Below are 26,793 nucleotides of genomic sequence, written 5' to 3'. Positions count from 1 at the left end.
TTTGTTGGTGTCATCCCATGAAAAGATATACTTGAATACCTGCAGAAATGTAATGTGATAAGATAAGATAAGATACATCTTTATTGTCATTGTCACAAGGACAACGAAATTCAAAGGGTGCCATCAGTCGGTGCACATGCCCAAAAACAAAAAATAACTGTCTCACAATTCACACACAACGCAAGAATCAACAAACTGGCAAAAAAAAAAAAAGTAAGAACAGCCACATTCTCATGTGAGGGGTGTACTTACTTTTGTGATACACTATACATTAACAGCTATAGGTTACTTGTACATAGATAATAGATGTCCTAACTTGTGCTAACAGCACTTCTGCATTATTATGTAATGTCAAGCATTATTTCTATTTGTGAAGATGTCAATTACCTGTGAGGCAAGAGATAAGAGTTCGTTTGGAATCCCCCCAGGACATGATGCAAGTCTGCTTGGCCGGATCCTGTGGTTATTCCAGAGATTTTTGCATTCATCCAGGTCTTTCTGCAGAACTCTGGTGAAGCAGAATCTGAGGAAGCACTGGTGCTCAACGCTTCCGTTGAAGTTTCAGGAGTCTCTTAAATCTCCAAACAAGTCCATCCAAAACTGAGACCTGAGGATACATTGAATTAGAAACGGTTCTGTTCTTTTTCATATTAAAATGATTAAAAGATTGTCTGTCTTTCTCCATGTCCATAACATTGAAAGCATGCTCTAAATGTATGTCAAACTGAATATCGCATCCTAATTTTCCACGTACAAACTAAAAATTTGTATAGCATCTGTAACCAAACAATGAAAAATTATAATTTGGAAACAAAATATTTGCTAAAGCCTTATGAAAATAAATGTTTGAAACTAATTCAATATGGCATGTTAACTGGCAAAACGACAGCTATGTGACCCCGTCAGAGCCGAAGCGCTGTGACACAATTACAATGTGCAGCTACTTATGTACATGTGATTGTATACACACCTTGATCACCTTAAAATAATCAAACTTGTTTGGATTTAATCTGTTGATCCAACCCTGTTTTCTTTTTTTAGTGAGAAGGAAATGACTCCATAGATGCATTTCATGCGCTTCGATGCACGGACCAATGCGTTACATTTTTATGAGACAAAAACTGAGGAAAAGTACTATTTACATTCGAGTGAAGTTTTCACATCCATTTATTTTTATGTTCTTTATTTTGTCTGCGTGTTATGTTGTTGTCTGAGGATAAATGCGGTTCAGTTTACCTTTAAACAATAAAATATTAAAACTATGAAAAAAACATTGGGTTTGATGCTACTTGGTCTAAATAACAATGAATATAGTCAGATTGCAGTGTTTTAGTTTTCACGCATTGTAGTTTGATATTGTCCACAGAAAAAGTTTGCGTATATTTACTCAAAGTAAATTTTTATACATGCCAACTTGTGCGTAAAATATGGCGCCGCACATTTTTTGTGCGCACGCACGCTTTACGCATGAGGCCCCAGAACGACTGTGGCAGTTACTATGCTGTCTAAAAAAATAATAAAGTCAGGTTTTCAAAAAAAATAGAGATAAGAGAGAGAAAAAGACATGAGTGTCAATTTGTAGCACAATTTTTCTCCAAGAGAGGTGGGTAGACTCTGTGTGACTATCAACCATTTAGCATAGTTAGCTTAGCTACAGACTATTGTTTGCCTCCATTTCACTAGCATTTAATGAACGAAGGAATAGAAATACCAAGATATTCATATATTGAACTTGTCGCTGTACCTTTTACCACTCTTAACAACAGGTGAGTCGGTCAGCAGCAACTCTAACCCCAACATAACCTTTAACCCCTGTCCCAGTAAAAAAAAAGGTGAGCAACACTGTGTTCAATGACAAGCTAGTTAGCTTCACTCCAGGGGATTTTGGATTTCTCTCTGTCTTTGCTCTTTTTACAATTAGCACATTTAGCAGGGAGTGAATGAGATTGACTGACAGCGCTAAGACCCTCCTCCTGCTTCTGATTGGTTGCTTTTGGTCAAAATGTTGCGTTACTTTAGCTAGCAGCAGTAGTTCAGGGAGGAGGTGATAGATTTTTTTTCACAGATTATCTGTTTCATAGCAAACTGTCACAACATGGTGACAACTTTAACAAACATGGAGAAATTTCTTTTTTTAATTAAAGCTAGATACTGCAATAAAATGCAACTATATGGTATTTTTTGACTGGTCTGGTTTGCTTCATGTATATTTTTTGCACATTGTCTGTGACTGTTGCAAGTGGGGAGAGACCTTTCAGTAAGCTAAAGCTAATAATAAAAAATGTAAGCAACCTATTCGCTGTATTGTATGCAGACTGTTGCATGTAATAATCACGAGCAGTAAATATTGTGCTACTATCAGTATTGGACCAAAGAAAGCAAGGCAGTTGCATGCCTTTAAAATTGTGACGCTTTATATGGGTCAGATAGACTGAAGAAATTGTCTGTAGTTTGAAAAACATCTTTAAATAATTAGGGTGGAATAGCATCATCCGGAGAATCAGTTGGCCTTAAGTGACTAACCGTCTCCTGCAATGATTGCAAGGTCAGATGTTCAAAGCTGTCCAAAACAGCAGAACAAGGCACAACAACTGAGGGGTCATAAACAAAGGGGATGATCTGGGTCCTAATGGAAGCAACTTTTTTGACAAAAAAGTGTAAAAAGCTTTCACATACAGTAGGTGAAGTCTCCATAAAACCACTATGTGGATCATTTAGAACAGAGTCAATAGTTTTAAATAGGATAGCAGGATTGTGACTGTTTGATACAATCAGACCTAACAGGTGCCTTCTTTGGGCATCTTTTCCAATCCTTTGATAACGGCGCTAGCATTCCTTCAATATTTGGAGCGGCACCTGTTATTTGTCCTTTTTCCACTTGGGTTCAGCTCTGCAACAGTCTCTCCTTGCACCCCGAGTGACCTCATTTAATTAGAATTTGGAAGTCGAACTTTTAGTGGTGCCACCAAATCCAGAGCTGCTTTACTGGTGGAATACAACCAGTTGCTGAGTTAGTGTTATTTCTGAGTCAGTGTTATTTCCCACAGAATACTCCATCTTGGCCTCCACCGATGGGCACCAGACAGGTGTCCACAGGAGCCAATACACGGAATGGGCAGGAAAGGCGAGGCACCAGCCACACATGCTGAACGAGGCCAAGAAACTGCACCATAAAGCAGCCTTTAATCGTACTAGCCGATCGCTACGCTTTCCACGGCGGTGGGCTGGCTTTCGTTGGAAAGGTAGAGTGCAGAAACAACACAGGTGAGCTGGAATGCCCAACAAAAGGGTCGAGGTTTTGTCTGTAGTATAAGTGCAAACATATTTGAAGTCAAGGCTCCAATATTCAGCAATGCTTATCAATCACACACAATCAGAGAGTTTACACTTATAATAAAATTAAAAGCACGAAGCAGACAAAGGCAAAACAGGAAGAGCGTCAGACGGCAAGCCTCAAACACTGGCGCAACCACCCCTCTTGAAAAGTCAATAAAATGCTCCCCCTATCAAAAATTCACCCATATGGCCAAATGTGTCCTTGAAAGAGGTGTATGGAGCCTTGTGCCAGAACCCCATTAAAATGCTGTCTACATTGTCTTAAACTGTGTGATTGTGAGCTTGAATAAAAATAGCAATAGGTTTGTTCCATTTAACACAGTAGGAGTGTAACAGGTAAACCTTCTATGGATGCAAACTCGACTAAAAACCCACCTGTTTAGGATTGTATTTGAAACATAATCAATTACAAGTTTATTGATGGAACCTGACTTAATGTCAAGTTTTGATTGTTGATTCTATGTTGCGTTGTGTTTGATATGATGTAAAGCACTTTGAAATGCCTTGCTGCTGAAATGTGCTATACAAATAAAATTTGATTGATTGATTGATTGACGTGTCCCTATATGTCCTGCAGAACCTTCCTCCCAGCCCCCCAAATAATGACAGTTGACCACCTCTCTTGAAAAGTCAATAAAATGCTCCCCGTCAAAAATCCACCCATATGGCCAAATGTGTCCGTGAAAGAGGTGTATGGAGCCTTGTGCTAGAAGCCCATTAAAATGCTGTCTACATTGTTTTAAACTGTGTGATTGTGAGCGTGAGTGGGAATAAAAATAGCAATAGGTACACTCAACAAAAATATAAACGCAACACTTTTGTTTTTGCTCCCATTTTTCATGAGACGGACTCAAAGATCTAAAATTCATTCCAGATAAACAATATTACCATTTCTTTCAAATGTTGTCCACAAATCTGTCTGAATGTTTGATAGTGAGCACTTCTGCTTAGCTGAGATAATCCATCCCACCTGACAGGTGTGCCACATCAAGATGCTGATCTGACATCATATTCTCTGAAACGCCTTTGGAGACGGCTTATGGTGGAGAAATGACCATTCAATGCACGAGCAACAGATCTGGTTGACATTCCTGCTGTCAGCATGCCAATTGCACACTCCCTCAATGCTTGCAACATCTGTGGCATTTTGCTGTGAGACAAAGCTGCGCATTTCAGAGTGGCCTTTTATTGTGGGCAGTATAAGGTACACCTGTGCACTAATCATGATGTCAGATCAGCATCTTGATGTGGCACACCTGTGAGGTGGGATGGATTATCTCAGCGAAGCAGAAGTGCTCACTAACATTTCGACAGATTTGTGGACAACATTTGAAAGAAATAGTAGTATTGTATATCTGGAATGAATTTTAGATAGATTCTCATGAAAAATGGGAGCAAAAACAAAAGTGTTGCGTTTATATTTTTGTTGAGTGTATTTTGTTCCATTTAACACAGTAGGAGTGTAACAGGTAAACCTTCTATGGATGCAAACTCGACTAAAAACCCACCTGTTTAGGATTGTATTTGAAACGTAATCAATTACAAATTTATTGATGGAACCTGAATTAATGTCATGTTTTGATTGTTGGTTCTATGTTGCCTTGTGTTTCTGTGTTTGATATGATGTAAAGCACTTTGAAATGCCTTGCTGCTGAAATGTGCTATACAAATAAAATTTGATTGATTGATTGATCCATATGTCCTGCAGGACTCCGCCCCCAAATAATGAGAGTTATCCACCTCTCTTGAAAAGTCAATAAAATGTTCCCACTGTCAAAAATTTACCCAATTGGCCCAATGTCCCCACATGTCCTGCAGGACCCCCTACCCCCCATAATGAGAGTTGACCGCCCCTCTTGAAAAGTCAATAAAATGCTCCCCCTGTCAAAAATCCACCCATATGGCAAAATTTGTCTCCACATGTTCTCCATGACCTTCCCCCACATACTGAGGTCCTGCCTACGTCTTTCTCAGATGCTATCATTCCATCAGTCAAACATTAACAACCACATCCTTTTACTTTTTTGCCTTTCCATATGGAGTGATTAGAAGAGGTGGAAGATAAACAATATTTTGGGGTTTCTTCATAGACTTTGTGTCTGTGTCCTCGGATTTCAGTTCGATATTTTTTGACTTAATTGGCGGAAGTTTATCTTTCTTTGAAAATGAGATCTCTACAATCTTATTTTTCAATTCTTCATTGGTGACATTTTGCATTTTTATTTTTGTTAGATATGTATTTATCTCTGCTTCTTGGGCTTTTATCTGTTTTCTGAGAGCTCTAATGTCGGTCTGACTCACCTGCATTTTATTCAATGCATCTTCCGGCAGATAGTCTAACTTAGACTTGAGATTTTTCACCTCATGCTGCAGATTGTCCTCCTCAACCTTGAGATTCTCAATTTCTATGTCTTTCTCTTTCAGTGTTTTGGACATTCTGCGGTTCTCAGAGCGAAGCATTTTGAGTTTTTCCGTTTTCCTGTCGGTGTCTGGGAGAAGTATAATATCTCCATTCTCATCATCTAACCCTAACCTTTGCACCTTTGAATAAGTTTCTCTAACCATGTGAAATTTTTGAGTATTCTCATGGTGTCGCAGAACTTCCTTAGATAGCTCTATAATCTTACAATCCTGTTCGCGAATTATATCTGCCTGTATTCCAATTTTTCTCTCATTACAGCGTTGTCCTTCTATGGCTCTTCTGTTTTTTGTCAGAGCTTCTTCTCTCTCCATTTTCAGTTTTATATAATCCTCCTGTGTACTCAGGAGGCTTTTTTCAAATTTGATCTTACTTTCCTTGGAGCTCTGAATCGTTTCAGCCAGCTTTATCTTGACCTGCTCCACTTGATTCTTAAGTAACTGATTCTCTTGCTGGGACTTTTCTAGCAGTGTCTGGGTTTCAACAACCTCTCTCTCAAGACTCGCTGTAGAAATTTCCAGTGTGTGTTTCTTTTTCTCCAGGATTGCTTTGTCTGTACAAGCATGTTTACATTTCTCCTGGAGGATTTGGTATCGCAAATCTTGTTTCAACAACTTCTTCTCAAAATCATACAAAGACTTGTGTAGTGACGTGACTTCCTTTCGTAGGCTCAAATTTTCTTCGTCTTTGTGCTTTATTCGCTTCATTGATGTTTCTTCATTCTGGCGATTTCTTTTCGCCTCCAGTTCTGTCTCTTGTGCAGCTTTCTGTTGTCTCCTAATCTCCTCGTTCTGAGCATCGATTGTATTTTGCTTTGCATCCAATGCGATCCTAAAATTGTCAATTGTGTTCTCTCTAGCTTTCACGAGATCTGACTGCTTTTTAAGCTCGACTTTAAGGGTCTCTGATTCATTTCGAAATGTTTTTGCTTTTAGGTGAGACGCGTCTAACTGTAATTTCAATTTTTGGTTGTCCTCCGTAAGCTCTTTTACCTGTTTTTCTGCGTCCAGCGCTCGTCCTTTGTACACCTTCAGTCCTGAAACTTTGTCAGTCAGGTCACGTCTCCGTGCGGTTTCAGACATAAGAGAATATGTCTTATCTGCAAGAGTTTGTTCCATGTTTTTTATCTGACCTTCTAGTTGCTGAATTCTATTTTCACTTTCCTGAAGTTTAGTCGAAATCCCTTTAAATTTGTTAGTAAGTTTAAAATTTTTAACTTCTAGCAGTTTAATTTCCTTCTTCTGCAGAAATGCGATCTGTAGTTGTTTCCGTAAATCTTTGTCAGTTTGTTGTAATCTCTCCTTGGACACAGTATTATCTGTTTGGTTGTCCTCTTGCTGTCTTGTTGTGTCTCTAGCTCTTTCACCCTCATTTCTTGTGAGTTTCTTATGTGACTGGGGATCACTGTCAGTTAATTGATCCGAGCTGGCATTGGTCTGCGAATCTTGTATTGAACGCTTCATTTTCTTCTTGTTTTTGGATAGCAATCGTTTTGCTTCTCTAAATCACAGAAAGTACTCTTACTTTGGAACTCTTGGAACTCAATGACTTTGACATAGTCAGGGTCATTGACTATATCAAAGTCATTGTCTATGTCATCACTATGTCATGAGTGATGTCATGGTCTTTGTCCCCATGACATCACTGCTCCTGCAGCAGTACAGTGAACAATGAGGGTCAATCTCACTTGAAAAGTCAATTAAAAAAATTCCCCCTGACCAAAATACACTGCAAAATATTAAAATTACTTCCAGAAAAAAGAAACCTATTTGTAAAATTTTTAAATTGCTTTAAACTCATAAATCCGCCAGGAGTATTAATATTTTTTGGCTTAGCTGTGGTCAGATTCAAATCCAATAACATACAATTCACTTCAGTTCATTTGTAGTAATATAGAGTTAAGTTGATCATTTTAATATTAAAACGTTGTCAGTGTAAGGAAGCCAAGCCAATGACATCTCTTCATTACAGTAATCCCTCCATCTGAGTATGTTTTAACTTTGGAAATCAAACTTCAAGTATGTGCAACAAGCTAACTATGCTTTCCAAAATGAGTTCCTAATGTTTTAACATAGGAGAAATCAACAGTGATAAAATAAACTCGAGGAGATAACGTCCCATAAAACAGCTGGGTTAAAGTAAACCCCTTCAGGTTGTTGTTCCACCCACTGCTGGATATTATATAAACCAGAGTAGCTCAGGGTCATTTAACATATTTCGCAGTTACAGCAAGAATTTTTTATACACAGGTTAACACACACACGACGGGAGCTGCGTCTGCAGGCAGCCAGCTGAGCCGGCGCCATTTTTGAAGGAGGATATGCGGCAAAGGTCGTCGGGACCGGGAGTCGAACCCGCGACGTCCGCGGGTCTAAGGCCTCCAAATGTGGGGCGTGCTAACCCCCTGTGCCACTGTGCCACCACAGCACGCCGCCCATACAGACAAAACACTCTGTGTCAGACACCAAACTGTAAGCTGCAGGGGTGAAGTGAGGTTTAGCTCATAATTAATTCATTAGTTTAAAATATATTAATATTGCTTTCTGATCATAAACTTCTCTGCTTTGAAACTTTATTTTTTTTTAACCAGGTATGATTAATAAGGTGTGATTAATAGAGGCTGGTGAGAGTGAAATTAATTTAAATGTGTCATTTCAATTAAATAAGACAAAACTCTTTGACTCCTAGTTTATCTCTGTCTGTTTGAGCTTCTGCTTTTTCTAACGCAAAAAAAGAAGAAAAACAAGAAAATTCGACCCTACCTTGGAGGCTTTTACATTTCGAAGATTCAGCAGCAGCTCATTACTTTTCAACACATGTAGACGCTGCCACGTGTCGAAGAATGATGAGTGGGCTCCTGCGGTGGCGTCTGTCAGGTCACTGCATTTCTAAGTCAGTATGTAGTGGAGCAGTGCAGATTGTGTCAGATGGAACCTCACCCGGAGAATTTTCTCATCAAGTTTGACTTCCTTCCTGCTGTGTTTTTTTTTTTTTAAAGTAAAAAAAAAAAAAAAAGATCTAATTGAGAGACTCAGAACAGAAACTTTATTTTACTGTCAATCTATCATGTAACATCACCGACATGGACGACGACATTTTTATTGACTGTTCTAGAATGATGATTTAGAGTTTTGCTGCCAAACAAACTTTCATAAGTTTATTGAACTGACATTTAAATGGAGAATACACGATAAACTCAGATTAACGATGCTGTTTAACGTTTCTGTAAGAAAAAGCTCCGCAAGTCCTTTCGGTTTCCCGCCATTCCTCCTTACAGAGAGCTTTAATAAACCACCGTCCAGCCTGTGGTCTGCTCTACCACACGGTGCGCTTCACCCCCGCCCAGATGGAGCGCTTGGTTCCCTGCGCGTCTCGGACGTCGTCCCAGTGCAGCTTGGTGTTGGGGACCTCGTCCACGGTCTCCGGCTGGAGACGCGCTCCGTCTTTCGGGCTGGCCACCACCACGGGCAGCGGGCCCCGGTGGGCCTGGAACTCCACCACGTGGAGCTGCTTCTTGTTGGCCAGGTTCTGATGAGTTTCCTGAAGGGTGGTCAAAGAAGTGAAAGAGATTTAGCACTATAATAATGACGAGGAGATAAGAAGAGCTTTATCTCTTGAGTTATTAATAAAAGAACAGGGGTTATGATGGTCTGAATCGACGAAAACAGTCAGATGCATCCTTACTCTGACAAAGAAGGAAACCTCCAATTTCCTGCATCATAGCCGGAGTAATTTATCTTTTATGTCTGTGTGAGATTAATCAGCTTATGAAATCGATTAAATCAGCAATTAAGACGTGAGAATTTTTAAGAGAATCATTTAAAATCATTTAGAGATCCGGCAGAAACAACTCAAGGCTTTAGTTTTTTATACCTTCAGAAATCTAATAGGAAAGATCTAAAAAATCAAAAAAGGTGCTGGAATATTTAAACATTTAAAAACTAAATTTAGTAACTCTAAGAGAAACAGTCAGCCGCTGAATGAAATACAAACCCGGCGTGATGAGTTCATGTTGCCTTCTTCCTGTTAGCTGAAGTCTGAACTCATGATTAACCCTCACCTACGAGGAACATGGTCTTTTGACTTTACCTATAAGCCTCAGATGATAAAAAGCTAGACTGGACTACTGCACCGATCTCACTGAATTTAAAATCATTGTCCAAAGTCACTCCAAGATTCCTAAGACGGTTCCGGTCCATTCAGTAACCTATCCACAGACGGGGATCCACTGGATTTTAATGGAAGGTAAACCTGAGTGTCATCTGTGTAGAAGTAGTACGTTATATTTCTGGAAAATAGATTCCTAGAAAATAGAAGCAAGCGCAATGAAAATAAAATAGCTGAGGATTATTAGACAATTGCTAGAGGGGAAAAAAGGATTAAATATCTGGAAAATTAATATTCAACCCCAGTAAAAATAAGAAAGCTCCTGCTTTCCAAACTTTTCTTTTTGTTTCTCAGAATTACCTTTTCATGCGAGCCCTAAATTCTGAAAAACTGCTTTCCATATTTTAACATTAAATTCTCATAGATTGATTGATTGATTGCCATCTCGTAGAAAGGGTTTAATGTGCATCAGTACAAAATTATCAAACAGTTTTAAAATCAGCAAAATACTTTTTAGCTGTATGTGGGTTTTTATGTGTTATCAATATTTAAATTAATTACGCATTAAAAACTGACTCAGTACAGTTTTGTACTTCAATGAAACTGCCTGAGTCTGTTCTCATTGGCCGATTCAACCGGCCTAAACAAATATAGACAATTCTAAATTAAGATTTTCAAAATGGATTGGACGCAAAGAATTACCAACACGAGTTCAGCTGTTCCCTAGTAAAGGATTAAAAACCAAAAACACTAAAACCAAAAATTTAGTGACTTTATTATTTGGAGAATTTTTCATTTTCTACTGACGTCCCAACATGATCTCACCTGATTGGCTAACCCAGTGAAGAGCGCCCGCGTGATGTTGAGAAGATTGACCGAGCCGTCCACTTTGCAGTACATGTCCTTGATGCCGATCAGCTTGCACAGCGTGATGACGGCCCTGTGGCAGTGCAGACCGTAACCTGCACGCACACACACACACACACACACACACACAATTAAACTCCAGCTGCAGTCACAGCAGAATATGTAATGGTTAAACGGAAATGTGCACAGCGGAACATCTGGCTTGAATTAGCTCGGGCGAAACTGACGCCAACCAACCCTCGTTTTGCTTCTTCATGCGCAGAGTCGTCCTCTTGAACCTGGAGTTGATGTCGTGATAAACTGTCGGCGGAGGAAAAAAAAAAAAAAACAGCTGCATGACGGCAGAGCAGAGACAGATGGAAGCAAAACAGCCAAACCAATAAATGATAAACAAATCCAGGAAATCTTAACGAGCTCCACGTGTTTTGTAGGCACTTTGAGCCTTGCTACCCGGTTTTTATCCCCCCACCTAACCTTTTGGACGTTGTAGTTCTCTACATGCCCACCAGATGTCCCTCCCGCTCACTGCAGCAGCTGCAGCCCATTACTTATTCACGCTCACTTCTTCTTCCCCACAGGAGGAGCTGTGTGCTGCCAGACGCATTGCTTCAGGAGAAAATCCTGCGCTTGCCGACAACCAGTGAATCAAAGAACTCGATATTAAACGCGGCTGCTGCTGCAGTGCAGACAGACGTTGATGAGAACAGAGGAGGAAATACGAGTAAATGAATTTTCTAAGGATTTTTTTTATTTTTTTAGTGCTCATTTCACAAGTCAAGGTAAGTGAAGAATCAAAAAGTTGATTTAACTTAATATAAACTTCCCATTCACTTAGGTGACTCATCCACCGCAGGGAGACGAGCATTTGCTGTAGCTGCAGGGGGTCCGGCTTCATCTGACAAAGTGAGAAAATCAAAACAGATTTTTTATTTTTTTTTTCCCCAGAGTAAATAACTAATTTATCCTTCAGACGCTGGAAGACCGAACGGATAAAAGATATCACTAAATCTGGTGGATTTCTTCAAGCAAACGCCAAAAGTGAGAGAGGTTGATGTATTCGACGCTGCTGCTACTTATAAACGCACTTAACTTTATACAGAAAGCGGTGATTCAAAAAACAGAAAAATTACGATTTTGGAGGAACTTTACCAAAATGAAAAAAAATCGACGACAAATCCCAAAGCACCTCACGACCTTTACGATCGAAGGGCCATTTCTGCTTTCAGTCCAGGCAAAATAAAGTCATTTAGAGACACCAATGTAACGTAATCTTTGACAACTTATAACTTCATATAGACAGAAAGAGCAACAGAAAGAAATATGTTTAGGCTTTCAAGTACAGAACAACACGCATTTTGCTTAAAGGGGACATTTTCATCTGTTGTATGTGAATTATGAAAAATGTACTTTTAGTGTCGTTCTGAATAACAGAAAAGCTGAAAAACTGCTAAAAACTTTAATTTATTAAATTGACATTCATTCAATAATTTAGATTCTGTGTTACATTGAGGGTCTGCATCAGATTAAAAATACCTAGTAAAACTAATATTAACCCTAATAATAAATTATATGCTACTCATTCTAATCTGAAACGACTTGTTTTTATTGACTGCCAGCAAAAAAATCCTCATAAAAGAAAATTGACAACATCAGTGTGTGTGTATTTAATATATTTATTTTGTTTCACTTATTGAGCTGAGTTAGTAATATGAATAAGCACTTCAATGATGTTCTAACTTATTGAATATGACTATATATTTAAAACATACAAGTCCAGAGCAAAATGCAACTGAGAACCTGTGCGGTTACCATCTGCCCTCTGTTCAGTCTGACTAAACTTCAGCTGATTTGTGCAAAACGATGAAAAAAAAACTACTTATAACTTTGTGTCATTCCCCATCAACGTCCATATTTTACACTTCTTTCTGTAGATTCCCTAAAAACCTTAAAGAATGAATGAAAGGCCGCCGTCTTCAACGCGACAGAAATATTTTAAAGAACTTGTATTTTTATATTTAAAGCAATATTTCAGCAGACCAGCTCTTGCTGCCGTTGTATTCCTTTACAAAGTCCTCCGTTGGGTCAAATTGTTTCCACAGAAGAAGAAATTCAAGTAATCCAAGGTGGCGGGTGGTGGTGACATTGAGACAAAGAGGAAAAAAGGAAGCAATCACACAGACAGGTTGCAGATGGCAGCACAGAGAGAGCGGAACCTGAGAAAATTAAATATACCACTGTTCACGAAGTCAAGCAGGGTACAGATACACACACACACACACACGCCCACACACACACACACACCCCGCCTGGTTTGGGGCCAAATTAGGAAGCTAACTTTCTCCTCTGGTGGGCGCGGCGGAGGCTGATGACTCACTCGCATTAATCTTTCTGACGCTGCTCTCCAGCAGCGGCGAAAGAAGCCAACTGGAGCTTTCCCATAAGAAAGTTCAAGTAATGCGTTCTGATTCTCGCCTTACAAAGCCATTTTTCAGACTATGTCACTTATGAGACCATGAGTAGGTGATTCAAGGGGGCAGCAGAGAGGAAAAAGGAGAAAGCGAAGTTGGGGAGATTATGAGCAAAGCGGGAACAGGAAGGAAACCTGGGCTGCGGAAGGAGAAGAGGTAAGATGTATAGACTGTTTAGTCGCCTCAGAGTATCCACGACCGTATTCAAACTAGTATTCAAATAGTTACATTTAATTTCGATTACGTTAACATTTTTAATCAAGTTAATTGCAGGGTCTGTAATTACTCAATCGCTTTTTAATTGAAAACTGTATGTCGACAAAATAAGCAACACTTTTTAATAAAAAAAAAAAATGTTTTGTGACTAAGTGGCAAGAGAAGCGGCTTTGCCGTCCATCGCTGTTGTTTGTCGAATGTCACTTGTGCGTCAGATTTATGGGCGCAGTAGAAACAAAATATAAAGGTTCCAGCTCGGGACTTTTTTAGGTAAGCAAGGAAAACGTTTAATTGTGTAAAAAAATGTTAACACGTTGAATTTCTGCTTCTAAAATGACTATAAGAAACACGTTATCATTGAAAAATATGGAAATTAAGTTTGGAAAAGGTAAAGAAATGTTCCTGTATTTGCTTGAAATGTAAAATTCTGACTGCTCCTAAAAATTATTTTGATTTTTAAACTTATACTATTATACATGATATTTATTATTGTTTTCGACATTTTTAGCTGGTCAATGAATCTGACTATTTGAAGCGGTAGCTGGCCTGCACTCTGCCGCTTTAAAGACCTAATTCAGGGTCACGTCAAGGTCATAATTTCAATAAATTAGAAAAGTATTTTTTCATAATAACCCTTTGAAAAGGTACTTGAATGAGTGAGCAGTCAGATCTCTTCTGTTATATGTTACTCGGAAACAACTGGGACACAAAGCAGGCAGTAAACTGGATATGAACCAGTACTCACTGGTCAGCTCTACTGAGATGAGGAACTTACTGGTGTGGTTGTTGTATCGCTCAATGTGGTACAAATGGCGTTTGGCTCGGTTCTTGGCCTGCAAATCATGGGTGTATGGCAAAACAGGTAGACAAAAGTTAAGATACACATTTTAAATATCTGATGACCTGGTCATTATCCAAATAAAGATTTGAATAAACACCAGGTAACGTGGTTAATGTTTTGTTTCATAACGACATTATTTAAATACTTAACTCAAACCCAAAGAGAAAATGAGCAAGTCGACCCCGAATCTGACGTGCTTTGAGTTCTTACCTTCCTCAGAGCTGCATTTCTGTCTGTTGCTTTACCCAAAGCGAACCCTAACGACACAGAAAGGAGAGACGGGTTACAAAACGGTTTTCCTCTCTCCCCTAAAGGACTTTTTTTTTCAGCATTAAAAGAAGAAATAAGTTCGAGAAAAAAATGATAAGTCAGGATTTACAAGGAATCAACTCTGATGCGCCTGCTTTAGAAATTCTGTCGACTCCTAAACAACATTCAGAGTCAAACTGCCCGACTTGTTTTAGTTTTAATTTATTTTTTTTAAAAAAAGAAAAAAGGATCAAACCTGCCACTCCGTTGCCATTTCCTACAGCAACCAAACAGCTGATGGACCTTTTCCTGCCCTCCCTGGCCGTCATGTTGAACACGCTCTTCACCTAAAATCCAACAGCAAACCCACAATGTGACCTGGCAACACGTAAAGACTGTATTTATTAAAAAAAAAAAAAGAAATCAGACTTGGAGGTAGAGAAGCACTCGGCAGAATTATGACATTTGCATTGATATTTCATGAAGTGCAGAAATTTTCCAGTCAAAATAGTCATTAGAAATCAATCAAAGACATACAGAAAAAGGTGCATATGAATTTCAAATCCATTAGTTTTCAAAATTTAAACGCAAATATTTTAAAATAAATCCACTGCACCCTACTTCAATTGTACATCTTTGTTTTAGTCAATGAGGTCCAAAACTTTACTTTAACGAGCGTCACCTGACAAAAGCATGTCAGGTTGCTCCATCTTCATAAAGGTGGTTAAGATTGGGCTGATGGTATTCTTGGGTCTAACTGCTTGATTATGTCCCTGCAGTGTTCAGTTGAAACTGTAGGGGGCAGCAGTCACATGCCAGAAAGACAAATGAAAGTTTAAGAAAAAGAACAGAAGCTGAAGAAGCTGTGCAGAGGAGAGTTGGAGGACAAACAGAAAGGAAAAAAAAAAAAAAACAAGATTATGAGAAAGGTAAGAGAAGTGAGAGATAAAACAGACAAAATGAGGAAAACAACACAGAAGTCAGGAGGAAAAAAAAGTCTCTAAAGACGAGGGTGGAAATTTGGTTTGACTTAATCTGACAGATTAGGTGTAGAAGAAGAGAGCCACAACGTGAGAAACAAACAAAACACAGAAGATGCATTAAAACTAAGAAAAAAAACATGGTTATGGTGAAAAGTATTGTGAAGAAGCGTTTCTGTGCAGCTGAACATGCGGATGTGCGTTACAGCAAACACGACGGGGAAAAAACACGGGGTGGGGGGAAGAGCATGAGTTGCGAGATCATGAGTTTGTGCGGCGCCCTGATGACACACAGGCAAACTGCTGACTCCCAGGAAAACAGCATAAAGTACGACACGACTAACACACACACACACACACACCTGCACAGAAACACAGAGTGAGACAAGATGCTGGGTTATACCTTGAGCAGCTGAGCTGCTCGGTGTCCACAGTGATACATAAAATCAGCACATTAAACCGAGTTCATTAGGAAAATTAGAGCACTGATTAGAGTACACATTTAAAGATATTATAATGGACTTATTAATTTATGGGATTATTACGCAGTTGACACCCTTTCACCTAAGGAATTATTCATGGTTCTCAGTCAGCTTGAATGTAACGGTGCATTCACACCAGCTCCGTTTAATGGAACTTTGGTTTGTTCGTCTAGAAAGTCTGGTTCGTTTAGGGAGGTGTGAACACGCAATCGAACTCTGGTCCACCTACAATCCTAGGTCTCGGATCGGTTGAAGTGAATTCTGATGCGGTTCCAATGCATATGTGAATACCAAGTGGACCAGAGACCGCTCCAAAAGCAGGAAGTGGACTATAGCGCTGGGTATTCTGGGTAAATACAACCTAAATAAGCATTCAAATCTAGCGCTAGCTGGAGAAATGGCTCCTGGTCTCTTACTGACATCAAAAGAGAAATCCTACAACCACTCAAATCTGACGCTATTCCATTTTCGCTTACATTTTGCGGAGGAGGAAAATTGCACTCATGTCTTTACAGGTTTTTGTATCATTTTCTTCAGTGGTTCTTGGTGCAGCGCCACCACAGGTTTTTGAAAGGGTTTGGATCGTCTGACAATGCAATGTGAAAGCGAACAGAACCAGGTGAAAATGTAGCAAATGTTGCAATTTTGGTTCAGCTGTGGTTTAAAAATTTAACTGCCTCTCAGTGCGAGGTAACAGGTAGGGGAGGGGAAGTGTGTTGCTCTATGCGCTATACTGCCTGAGAAAACTCATTTCACTTTCTATGACATATCAGCACATGCTGCCTATTGCAGAAACCCAATTAGAGAATGGTCAGCATTTCCAAAAGAATGCTTGCAACTAGAGCTGACGCGCTTAATTGGATTGATCATGATAAATTGATTATGGAGATAATCGTCAACTAATTTAGTAACTAACTGGAGTATACAGATTTTAAAAAGAGGCTATTTGCTGGAAGAACACCACATTCAGAGCAGTAATTAAGGCAAAAATGTACAAAAAAATATACACATTTTTCATTTCAGATAAAGAAAAATCTTATGTTCTACCTAGAAAGTGGCAGTTTTAGCCGAACCCACCAAAAAACAAACTAATAGTCCATTTGCTTCGCAATCAGTTAATCCAAAAATAATCACCAGATTAGCCATACACTATAATTATGCTAAGTGAAGCAAAACTGGATGAGCTTTCCACTTCTATTCTTTAGCTGCAGATGACTAAGCATACACTGAAGGAATGTTGCTATTGCATTTAAGGCAATAAAATGTTTATTTTCTTATTTTTTAAAAAAAAGGAATATTTTAATGTGTTTCTAGTATTGTACTAAAGTAGACTAAAATTATAAAATTAAAAATTGATTACTGGGGCGTGGCGTGGTGGCGTAGGGGTTAGCGCGACCCATGTTTGGAGGCCTTGAGTCCTCGATGCGGCCGTCGCAGGTTTGACTCCCGGACCCAGCGACATTTGCCGCATGTCTTCCCCTCTCTCCTTCCCCCTTTCCTGTCAGCTTACTTTCATATAAGGGACACTGGAGCCCACAAAAGAGCCCCTGGAGGGGTAAAAAAAATAAATAAAAATTGATTACTAAAATAATGTGTGACTTGCACCTGAAGAAGCTAACAGTTACAAGCTAACTTTAACTTCTTACATCCACGACGGGAGTCTAATTGGAAAAGGAGGGACATTTAAAGGAGACAGAAGCTGCTGTAATATCTGACTGCAGACAAACGTAACCTGAAAATATAGTCCATCAATGGTCTGATAATGGTAAGACTACACATTTAAAATCTTGTGTACATCTGTATTTACCGCCATACGTTTATTCATAGAGCTGGCTCATCTCGGCTACAAATCCTGGCCTGCTCCGGCGCCTGCGTGCCAAACAAGAGGGAACAAGTGACAGGAAAGTGTTGCATCTCCTCCGATGGAGCTCCAAAGTTTAACTTCGCCTTCAGCTTCTCAACTTATGCAACAAGCACATTTCAGTGAAGGGTTTATAATTTAACCAGGGGGCCACAGACGAAGGATTGGGGTCAGGGTAGCAGCGAACACCAAAACACTCCTACAACAATCCTGCAGGACACGCCAACACACGCGTACACACCGAGGAGGTCCTGGATGCTTCGGCTTCCGTGGTTAAAAATAAAAATCGACACGATTTCTTGGTTTTCCGTCTCTAACTACACACTTATTGTTGATGTTTTCGCAGGAATCTACGAGCGCTTTGTAGATGCAGGATGTTGTGGGCATTTGCCACCTCTCATTTCGTTTTGTAGCCAAGTTTGCGCTTGAATTCAAGGATAAAAGCGAGGTTTCCGCACAGATGGTATTTCAGACGCACCTCGCAAACCAGATTCCATCAAGTTATTAATTCTCACGTTTCAGTGTTGCCTGTGGCCACCAGAGCTGACGCCCGCGAAGACGATGAGGCGCTCCTGGCTGCAGTTGTCATTTTAGGTGAGGATGCATGGGCTTTGGCGGCGCGTTAGCAGCACAGCAGATGGGCTAGGGATTTTGTTTTTCTTTCTAAGGCGGATGAGCGACAGAACGCCGGTGGGAGGATGTTTCTATCTTGCTCTCGCTGCTGCCTAATCGGTTATTTTCTCAATCTGTTGCTTCGCGTCTCCTTGTCTGTCTGCATTTGTCTATAAGTTGCAGTGCAGGGGGGGAGATCATTTCAGCACATGGGGCCGCAGGGCGATGAGAAAGCACAAAGAAACTGACAATCACAATAACATCACCGCTGCGTTAGCATGCATTACCTCGGCAACTCGGGCTTTCACGTTTTCCCAGCTCCGCGTACAATAAAGGGGTTTGTCGTACTTCATTGTTGCAAAAGTTTACGCTTGGTCATGCCCTAAATGCACCTCGAGTAAAATGATTTCTTTGATTTGAAAGACTTAACAATCTGGAGGTTTTTGAAACGGCTCATATTTCAGACACCAAAAAAATAATAGATTTTTTTTACTTATTGCCAGAAAAACGGATGGACCTTTTAAGCACTTTCTAGAAGCAGTAAAAAACGTGTAAATTTGCATAAAACGTCTCCTATAATATCTGGAAATCTAAAATACTCTCTTAAATGGTAAAACAAAAACTATAAAACACCGAGGATAATACAAACGCAAACAGCGTGTGTAATACATGCAGGCCTTTTTTTCTCAACGTCAACTAATCTTGTATGTAAATCTTGCTTCAAATACAAAACTGACGTGTGTGTGTGCGTGTGCTACTTTACCTACTATTATTTGACCTGTGATTTTATAGTTTTTCTGGTCAAATTTAATGTGCTTGGCAGCTGCAATCTAAATTTACCACAAGATTAGAAGCCGCCCATCTCGTCTAAAAGTGCACATAAAATCTCTTTTTCTGCCAGCTGTTTGTTTGCAACCAAACTTTCAAGGTTTTTAACTCCCCCCCCCCCAAAAAAACCCAACTTGTTCTATCACTGACAAGGTTCCATCTCCGCTAATGAAATCACTGAATCCAGTCCAAGAGGCTGCCGAACCTGGAGGGAGGCCAGGAACATCACTTTCATCTTGTTTCACTTTAACTCTGTCATCCCTTCTTTTCATTTTCAACAAACTACTTTGTGAGTGTGCCAGACATGCCATCTCTTTTCTTAGAGGCTGATGTTTGGGATGTATTGTTTTTAACTAAATGGTGCGCCACTCTGTGACATCGCTGGGCTTTAAATGAGATTTTTGCATGACGACGTCTTATAGCATTTTCCCATCCAGGTAGGGAACATTTGGCTTTACCTCAACCTGATGTCAGTCATAAAATATTTACTCTGATCAGTAAAAGATAATGTACCCTAATGTTGGAGGAACTTGGGACTTTAGAGGATTAATAATTATACAATAAAAAGTCAAGATGTGTAGCAGTTTAAAAGATTAGTAAGACAGTTTTGCAATGCTTAAGTGTGAAACATACACTGCAAAAAAACACAAAATCTCACCAAGTCTTTTTTGGTCTAGTTTCTAGGGCAAATATCTTAAGTGTGCTTGAAATGTGACAAATATAACTGACAAGTAACTTTTCAGCAAGATGAAGGAGTTTTTTTTATAACTGAATAAGTCCTTAAGATTGATTTAAAAAAGTACAAGTTATAAGGGAAATAATCTGCCAATGGAACAAGACATTTTCTCATATTTAACTGATAAGAGAGAAACAAAATGTCTTGTTCCATTAGCAGATTCACTTCCAACTAGTAGTTTTACATTAATATCAAGAAGTTATTCACTTAAAACAAGCTCCTACATTCTAGTTGAAAAGTTACTCGTCATATTTGTTTCATTTCAAGTGTACTAAGGTATTTGTACTAGAAACTAGACCAAAAATACTTGGTAAAATTTAGGTTTTTTTCATTATAACTCTCAACTCTGGATTAAACGTGTGTGTCTTCCTTTTAGGTCCCATTTACACAGGATTAGGAGCGCGGTGTCAGGAAACAGCCAGCATGTGAGTGGTCTTTAAAGGCTTTTTGGCACAGGATTCATACGTGCAGTGGGCTTGGCATCGACTCAGAATTGCCCGACTGTTTTAACGATTCCTGAAAACAACACGGTGAGGTACAAGTGGTTTATTATCACATGTAGCATGTAGGCGGCCTGGGAAGGAGCATCCTGGAGAATGGAGGCAGGAAAATCCAGACTGAGGCCTGCAGGAAACACCAATGAGGTTTGGTCATTGATAGTTTGAAAAACGAACAGCCAGCTGCGCCTCATCACACTCACTATGTGCAGGCAGTAGGCGAGTTGGTTGCCATTTCTGTTGCGTTCCTCTCCCTGCTCTGGCTTTGAGCAACAAGCTCTAGCCAGGCGATGGAGACAACCAATGCAGACTTGTCAAACAGCAAAAAAAAAATAAAAAAGAATACAGTGCCATACTCTGGCATCTTTCCTGGAACAGCCATGCTGGACGAATATCATCAACTTTGGGTTTTTCAAGCATTAGGCTTTCAAAGAAAATCCCACAACATTTAATGAATGGAGTTTAATGAGAAAGAGGAAAAAGCTGGAGAACTCCTTTTCCGGTTCTTTTTGTAGACAATAAACAACTCATTAAAAAAGAAGAAAAACAAGTTGAGTCTTTGAGTCTCAGGAATGTCTTGGCTTTTCACCTTCCTAGAAATCCACAGAGATCATTGTGCTGAAGAATCAGATTCAGCTACATCCTCCCAGGCAGCCGACAGCCAGGTGAAGTCGTGCAGAAGTAGACAACAGCGTGCAGCTGCTTCCTAACGCGATCCAAGAGAGCGATCCCAAGCCAGGATCAGGATGTGGAGCCATCCGAGATCTAGACGCTACGATCACTGCTGCTGATGTATTAGCATGAGTAAAGCACAGTAAAGGCATGAAAGAGCCAGTTTGCTATTAGGGCTGAAATGATTAGTTGGATTAATTGTGATGAATCAATTATTGAAACAATTGTTAACTAATTTAGTAATTGGTTAATTGTTAACTGGCATACACAAGCCCAAAAAAAAGCTCAACTGCTGAAAGAACAACATCCTCAGAGTGGTAATTAAGCCAAAACTGTGGAAAAAATTATAAATTTTCTACATATTTTGTACATTAACCCTCCCACAGTCTTAAGAGATGGGATCCATTAGACCCCAACAAGCTTTTTGCTGTGTGTATGTGTGTTTTTATAAGTTTTTATTTATTTATTTTTTTTATAGTTTCGGGAACTGACAGTCTGCCGGGACAACCCTCTAGTCTCCTCCTCCCCGCTATTTGTCCATGGTATTTGCTGGGCTCCTCCTGAGCATCACACAGGCATTTTAAAGGAAGGATGTGTTATTTTAGGCAATTAAATGTTTAAGTTTTTTTATTTAAAAAGAAATTGAATCGTTTGCATATTTTGGTAAATTTCTAATATTGCACGAAAAGGGCCTAAAAGAAGAGCGCCACTTGCATTGCCCTGAGCCAATAAACACCAACGGCTATTGCAAAATCTGAAGTTTCTCTAACTTTCCAATTGCAGTCAAAAAACCAAAGTTTAGAATTTTGTGGTTTATGTCCACTTGTTTTCCCAAACTCAGATTCACAAGCCATGCTCCACCTCTCGCTTTTTCAGCCGTCTCCCTCCCCGCTTCCTCTCCTCCCGCTGGATCTGCTCACTAATGCAGCCTCATCGTCCTTGGGAGACGAGCCTTTTTTTTTCCCTTCTTTTTTTTTTCCAGTAAGCCTCTTCCATTTCATTAGGCCTGAATTTATAGTGCCACACACAGACACACACTCATCCCCATGAAGGGTGTATTTATAGAAGGCGATGGCACCATAAAAGTGTCTGTCGGCTTCCAAGGGGAAGTCTAATGTCTGTGACACCGTTCTTATTAATGCGCACAGGAGAGCTGGGGAAGACTATCAATGCGAAACACACCCACACGCATTAATGTCCATATATGGAGTAGATAAAAATAAAATAAAATGCTTAAAAGGTGATTAGAAATGGCTATCATGAAGAAGAAGTGAACACCAGAGAAATCTACATGAAATATTTAGAAACGATATCCAGCTGTGCAGTAACCATGAATAATGCACAGCTTATTTCCTACAGATCTTCCAGCAGGATAATGTGTGTGAAGAAGGGCCACCGAGGCATAGTTGGGTGTTTGGTGTGTGTGTGTGTGACCCTGTGGCAGAGCTCCCACCAGCTCACCAGGGCCCATTAGTGCTAATTGAATTAAGGGGAGATTCTGCATGATGAACAGAGAATCTAAATGAACTGTCCGCAGAGAGTACCGTATCCATATGTCATCCAACACACACGCACGCACGCACACACACACACACACACACAGCCGCTTTGTCTTCGGTCTTTCAATTTAACAGCTGCTGATTCAGCTGTAGGCCGAAACTTGAAGTTTCCTGCTACATTTTATTAGGGTTGCATGTTAAGATATTTTCTTTGGTTTAGTTTTACAACATAAAAAAATATTTTTTTTTTTGTCAAGGACTAAACTTCTCAATTTAAAGTAACAGGTGGATTAAATAGGTGGCCAGATGTCATTATCTGTATTAGTTCAGCATTCTGGACAAAATCTGTCTTCCATGAGGCAGGAAGCTTCAAAATAAAAATGTTCTGTAAATTCATTAAAATGTAAATATACATATTCTTTAGGAATGTTGCAAAGATGAGATTATTTTCCAAAACAGTTGTACAATTGTTGAAATAAAGAAAACAACTATGCTGACATGTTGAGGTCACACCGACTTGAGGTGTTTCTGTCTGTGCTAACTGAGTTAGCACAATTAGCATAGCCCATTTCTTAATGACAGCTCAGGTAAGAAACGGAAAACAAAGTTTATTTATAGTAGAACAGAGTAGTTAAAAAGTCTCTTTCTTCTCTTGGCATGCATGCCAAGAGATGGGTGTTTGCCCAGGGCAAACACCCATCTCAAAAACACTGCTCAGCCATTTACATATAATTGGACCTCAGCACTGTTCACTCACTTTAAATAGATGTGGTCACACTGTCCCGCGTCTCGTCATGCTATCAAAATGAGAAGACCAGTGCAAAGGTGGGTGTGGAGCAGCAGTTTTAGATCAGGAATATAAAATTAACTTTGTGCACGTTTTATTTAGCTTATTATTTTTACCTCTTTAATATTGTCCCTGTTAAGGTACAAAGGGTAAAGCAATGAAGAGTTTTGCAGCTTAAATAACTCCACAAAAACAGAGCTTAGGTGAGTCTTAACAGTGTTAATATTTCAGTGGCTTTAGGAAAATATTAGTAGAACTCCAAAATGGCATCATGCCTGTGTGTTTAGTTAAATAAGTTGGGCAAACCATAAAAGAAGAAAGAGAAAAAAAATAAACACATGTTGTCTGCTAACATCTATTTAGACGTAAACTCGTACAGCGGAGGTGAAATATTAAAGATTCACCAAAGAAACAACTCAGCCAGTTTCCCAAATCGACAACTTCTCTTTTCTTACTCAACAAAAACTTTTCCTTTTGCTCTGATAATTCTGACTGAAAGTATTGACCTTCTTTGTTCAAGAGGAAAAATGTCAGACACTACACACTCGGCGCTTTCAGACTTTCTGCTTCCTTTGCTCAGCGACCCTGAACAGAACCGGAAAGATTAGAATCCGTCACGGTTCTCTTTAGGTAATTTTTTTTTAACGTTCAAAGATTCACAAAAATGTTCGTCTAGCTCTGTTCATACAGCTGATATTTCCCTTCTGACTTTCACTGCACAAAACGCAAGACTTCAAGCAATAAAAATGCAAGTGATTTGTAAATGAAAAACAATAACAGCCTTCCAGACTAGAATAGGGGAAAAAAGGATGTGCTGCAGAATTTTTTGATGTATTAAAACTCTTTGTTTTTGTAGCATAATCTCAAAATGACAATTTGAGAGGAATTAATACTCCATGTCTTGGATAATATGTACAAAATAGCAGTAACTAAATAAATCTTTGTTATTGATTCATTTTAGGTTCACTAAAGTTTGTTTCAAAATCAACAAATCAAGAACAAGTGAAAGAAATTCACTTAAAAATACATACCTCGAATTGTAGTGACATTTTCCATTTGACTGGGGTGTGTTTAAGCTAAGTGTCATATTTGTGCTTCAATTTCAATACAAAATTAATTGACTATGACATGCTCAAATAAATATATGTCTTAGAATTTCCATCTGATCGGCATAGATTAGTGATTAGTAGATCATGTTTTTCTCTAGTCATTGAAAGCGTCAAAACTCAGAACTGCCACAATTTATTGAATTCGTGCATCAACCAATAGCATGTATTTTGATATGTCCATTTTTACTTTAATAAAAAATAATTTCTTATTAATAATATTTTTGTCATATTACGCTTTGCAAGTATGATTTTATTTCGTTCTTTAAAGCGTGATTAAAACAATGTGATTCCAAACTCAGTGCATCATTAAAATAATAATGACAACTCTTCTAAAACAATCAGCCCTTAAAAAAAAATATATAACTTGTGTACGCTTGTAATCTGTTCAGTACAATGAAAAAAAAACTCACCTCAATGACTCGAGAATCAAAGTCTTCATAGGTTTCTGCCAAGACATGGAAAAAGAGAGAAAGATTTGAAACTCAAACACACATCCCCACATGATGAACAGATTAGACTGGCCTCCTGCTGGCAGGACAAATGCCCAGAAGTCTTTGCAGCAGCGTGACGAGTTTGCACTTCTCATTTTCAGTGACCTCTGAAGGATGTTTGTTTCCCCGCGGCAATCTGCTCACTTCTAACCAATTAACAACAAACAAAGGCGGAATTCAACAAAAGGCCATGGAGGAAAAAATAAAGAGAAAAAAATACTGTATCGGCACACCTCTGCCATCTGGGGGAATGTCCCACCGTCTTTACGAAAGCCGCCCTGATCACAGGCAAACAAGCTGTAAATGCACCGCATCCATCGATTGTGTGTTGGGGAGAATAACAAGTAAGAGTGTGTGTGTGTGTGTGAGCAAAGAGGCGTAAGACAACAAATGTACATACAGTGCCTTGCAAATTGATGAGATTTTACACATATTGTTCAAAAATCAGATGAGGCGTTCCTCAGGGGTCTATCCTTTGACCACTTTTACTTATCAATTAATTCTTTTATTTCAAATTTCTTACTATATTTGAATCCTGGTGACACACAGCTGTGTGTCCGTCCATGACCAAACCCCAAAACAGCCACTGAGTCAAGAGTGAATTTTCTTTAGTTTGAAGCAGATAAAACTGAATTAATAGATTTTTTTATTTAAACCTTCAGCTATGAGGACAGGCTGACAACATGAAGATAAGAAATGTTCTCCATAACACTCCACCCTGACCGGCTAACATTCAAAAGTTTTAAATGAAATCTGCAATAATTGCACTAATAAACAATAACAGCTCCTTATTGCGCCTGAAAGACCTTTACAATTGATATAGTCATAGTTTGAAATGGGAAGAACACTAATAATAATTACTTTAATATTTTACAGCGCTCAAAGAAAACCAAACGGTAACGTAGTCTAATTGGCTTTTAACAAAGTTGAAAAAAACTTTGTTGAAAGAGAAAATTTCATAATAAAGGCCAACATAAATCTTGAAGGTTCAATAAAATGCAACAAGACAGTCAGTACTGAAGGAGAACAAACAAAGATTGAAAATGTGTGAATTAGAAAGGCTTAATAGACTGAAAAAAAAACAAGAGATAAAGGATGAAAAGAACAAGCAAAGAGCAGAAATTACAGAAAAACTCGGGGTGTGATTTAAGCACAACGTGTGAAACAAGAGGGAAAGTAAAAAGGGAGGTGAAAACCCATCTAAATCAACACGGAAGGACAGAAATGTCTTTCTAAATTAGGAAATCGTTCCACTTGACACTTGAGTCGAAGCCTCATCTTCATCACTGATAATGGGCTCCCATGCTGACCCGTCACTCTTCCTCTCCCACACACAGCTGCACAGCCCCTTATTACTCCTCTGCTGCCTCATCCGTCTCCCTCTCGTCCCACCGCTGCCGTTATTTCCACGTCCTCCTGTGCCACTCGGCGCGTCTGTCCGAGAGTGAGCTGTGCCTCTGAGCCTTGTCTGTGTCATGATGCCGACTCACTGATGATTATCCAGTCTGCACACGGGCCGCGCTTAGATGTCGCTTTTAGACTGGAGTGTCTGTGCTTGGGATTTTAGTGCAGGTCGCCTAGCGCATGTCGAATTGCAGAGGTTACGCCATCTTTGCAAAAGTACCAAGACTTGATGATGTAGTTGTGCGAAAGAATTGCATAACGCACTGGTTCTAATTTCTACAAAATACGATTTAAAAAAATATTCTGATGAAATGCAATGTTTATGTAACATA

The 26,793-nt window shown here is 39.3% G+C and overlaps 1 protein-coding gene and 1 long non-coding RNA gene across 3 annotated transcripts in view; one reads left to right on the top strand and one right to left on the bottom strand.

The window, feature by feature from the left end:
• Positions 1-8,777: 8,777 nt before the first annotated feature.
• Positions 8,778-26,793, bottom strand: part of LOC116713479 (28S ribosomal protein S5, mitochondrial-like) — a 32,098-nt gene continuing 14,082 nt past the window's right edge. Inside the window, 7 exon segments of the mRNA XM_032553657.1 lie at positions 8,778-9,295; positions 10,688-10,824; positions 10,967-11,029; positions 14,189-14,246; positions 14,465-14,511; positions 14,760-14,850; positions 24,977-25,011. Coding sequence (XP_032409548.1) covers positions 9,071-9,295; positions 10,688-10,824; positions 10,967-11,029; positions 14,189-14,246; positions 14,465-14,511; positions 14,760-14,850; positions 24,977-25,011 — 656 coding nt within the window. The 3' untranslated portion in view covers positions 8,778-9,070.
• Positions 11,307-20,832, top strand: LOC116713480 (uncharacterized). 2 transcript variants are annotated; one of them, XR_004337876.1, is made up of 4 exons: positions 11,307-11,450; positions 11,565-11,632; positions 11,700-11,776; positions 20,379-20,832. It is a non-coding gene; the product is annotated as an uncharacterized LOC116713480 (long non-coding RNA). The 2 variants fall into 2 exon arrangements; XR_004337875.1 differs by lacking the exon at positions 20,379-20,832 and having other exon boundaries at positions 11,700-12,386.

Source organism: Xiphophorus hellerii, chromosome 22, assembly GCF_003331165.1.
Source record: "Xiphophorus hellerii strain 12219 chromosome 22, Xiphophorus_hellerii-4.1, whole genome shotgun sequence".
Lineage (NCBI taxonomy): Eukaryota > Metazoa > Chordata > Actinopteri > Cyprinodontiformes > Poeciliidae > Xiphophorus > Xiphophorus hellerii.
The sequence above is the reverse complement of the archived record's forward strand: the minus strand, read 5'-3'. Positions and strand labels throughout refer to the sequence as shown.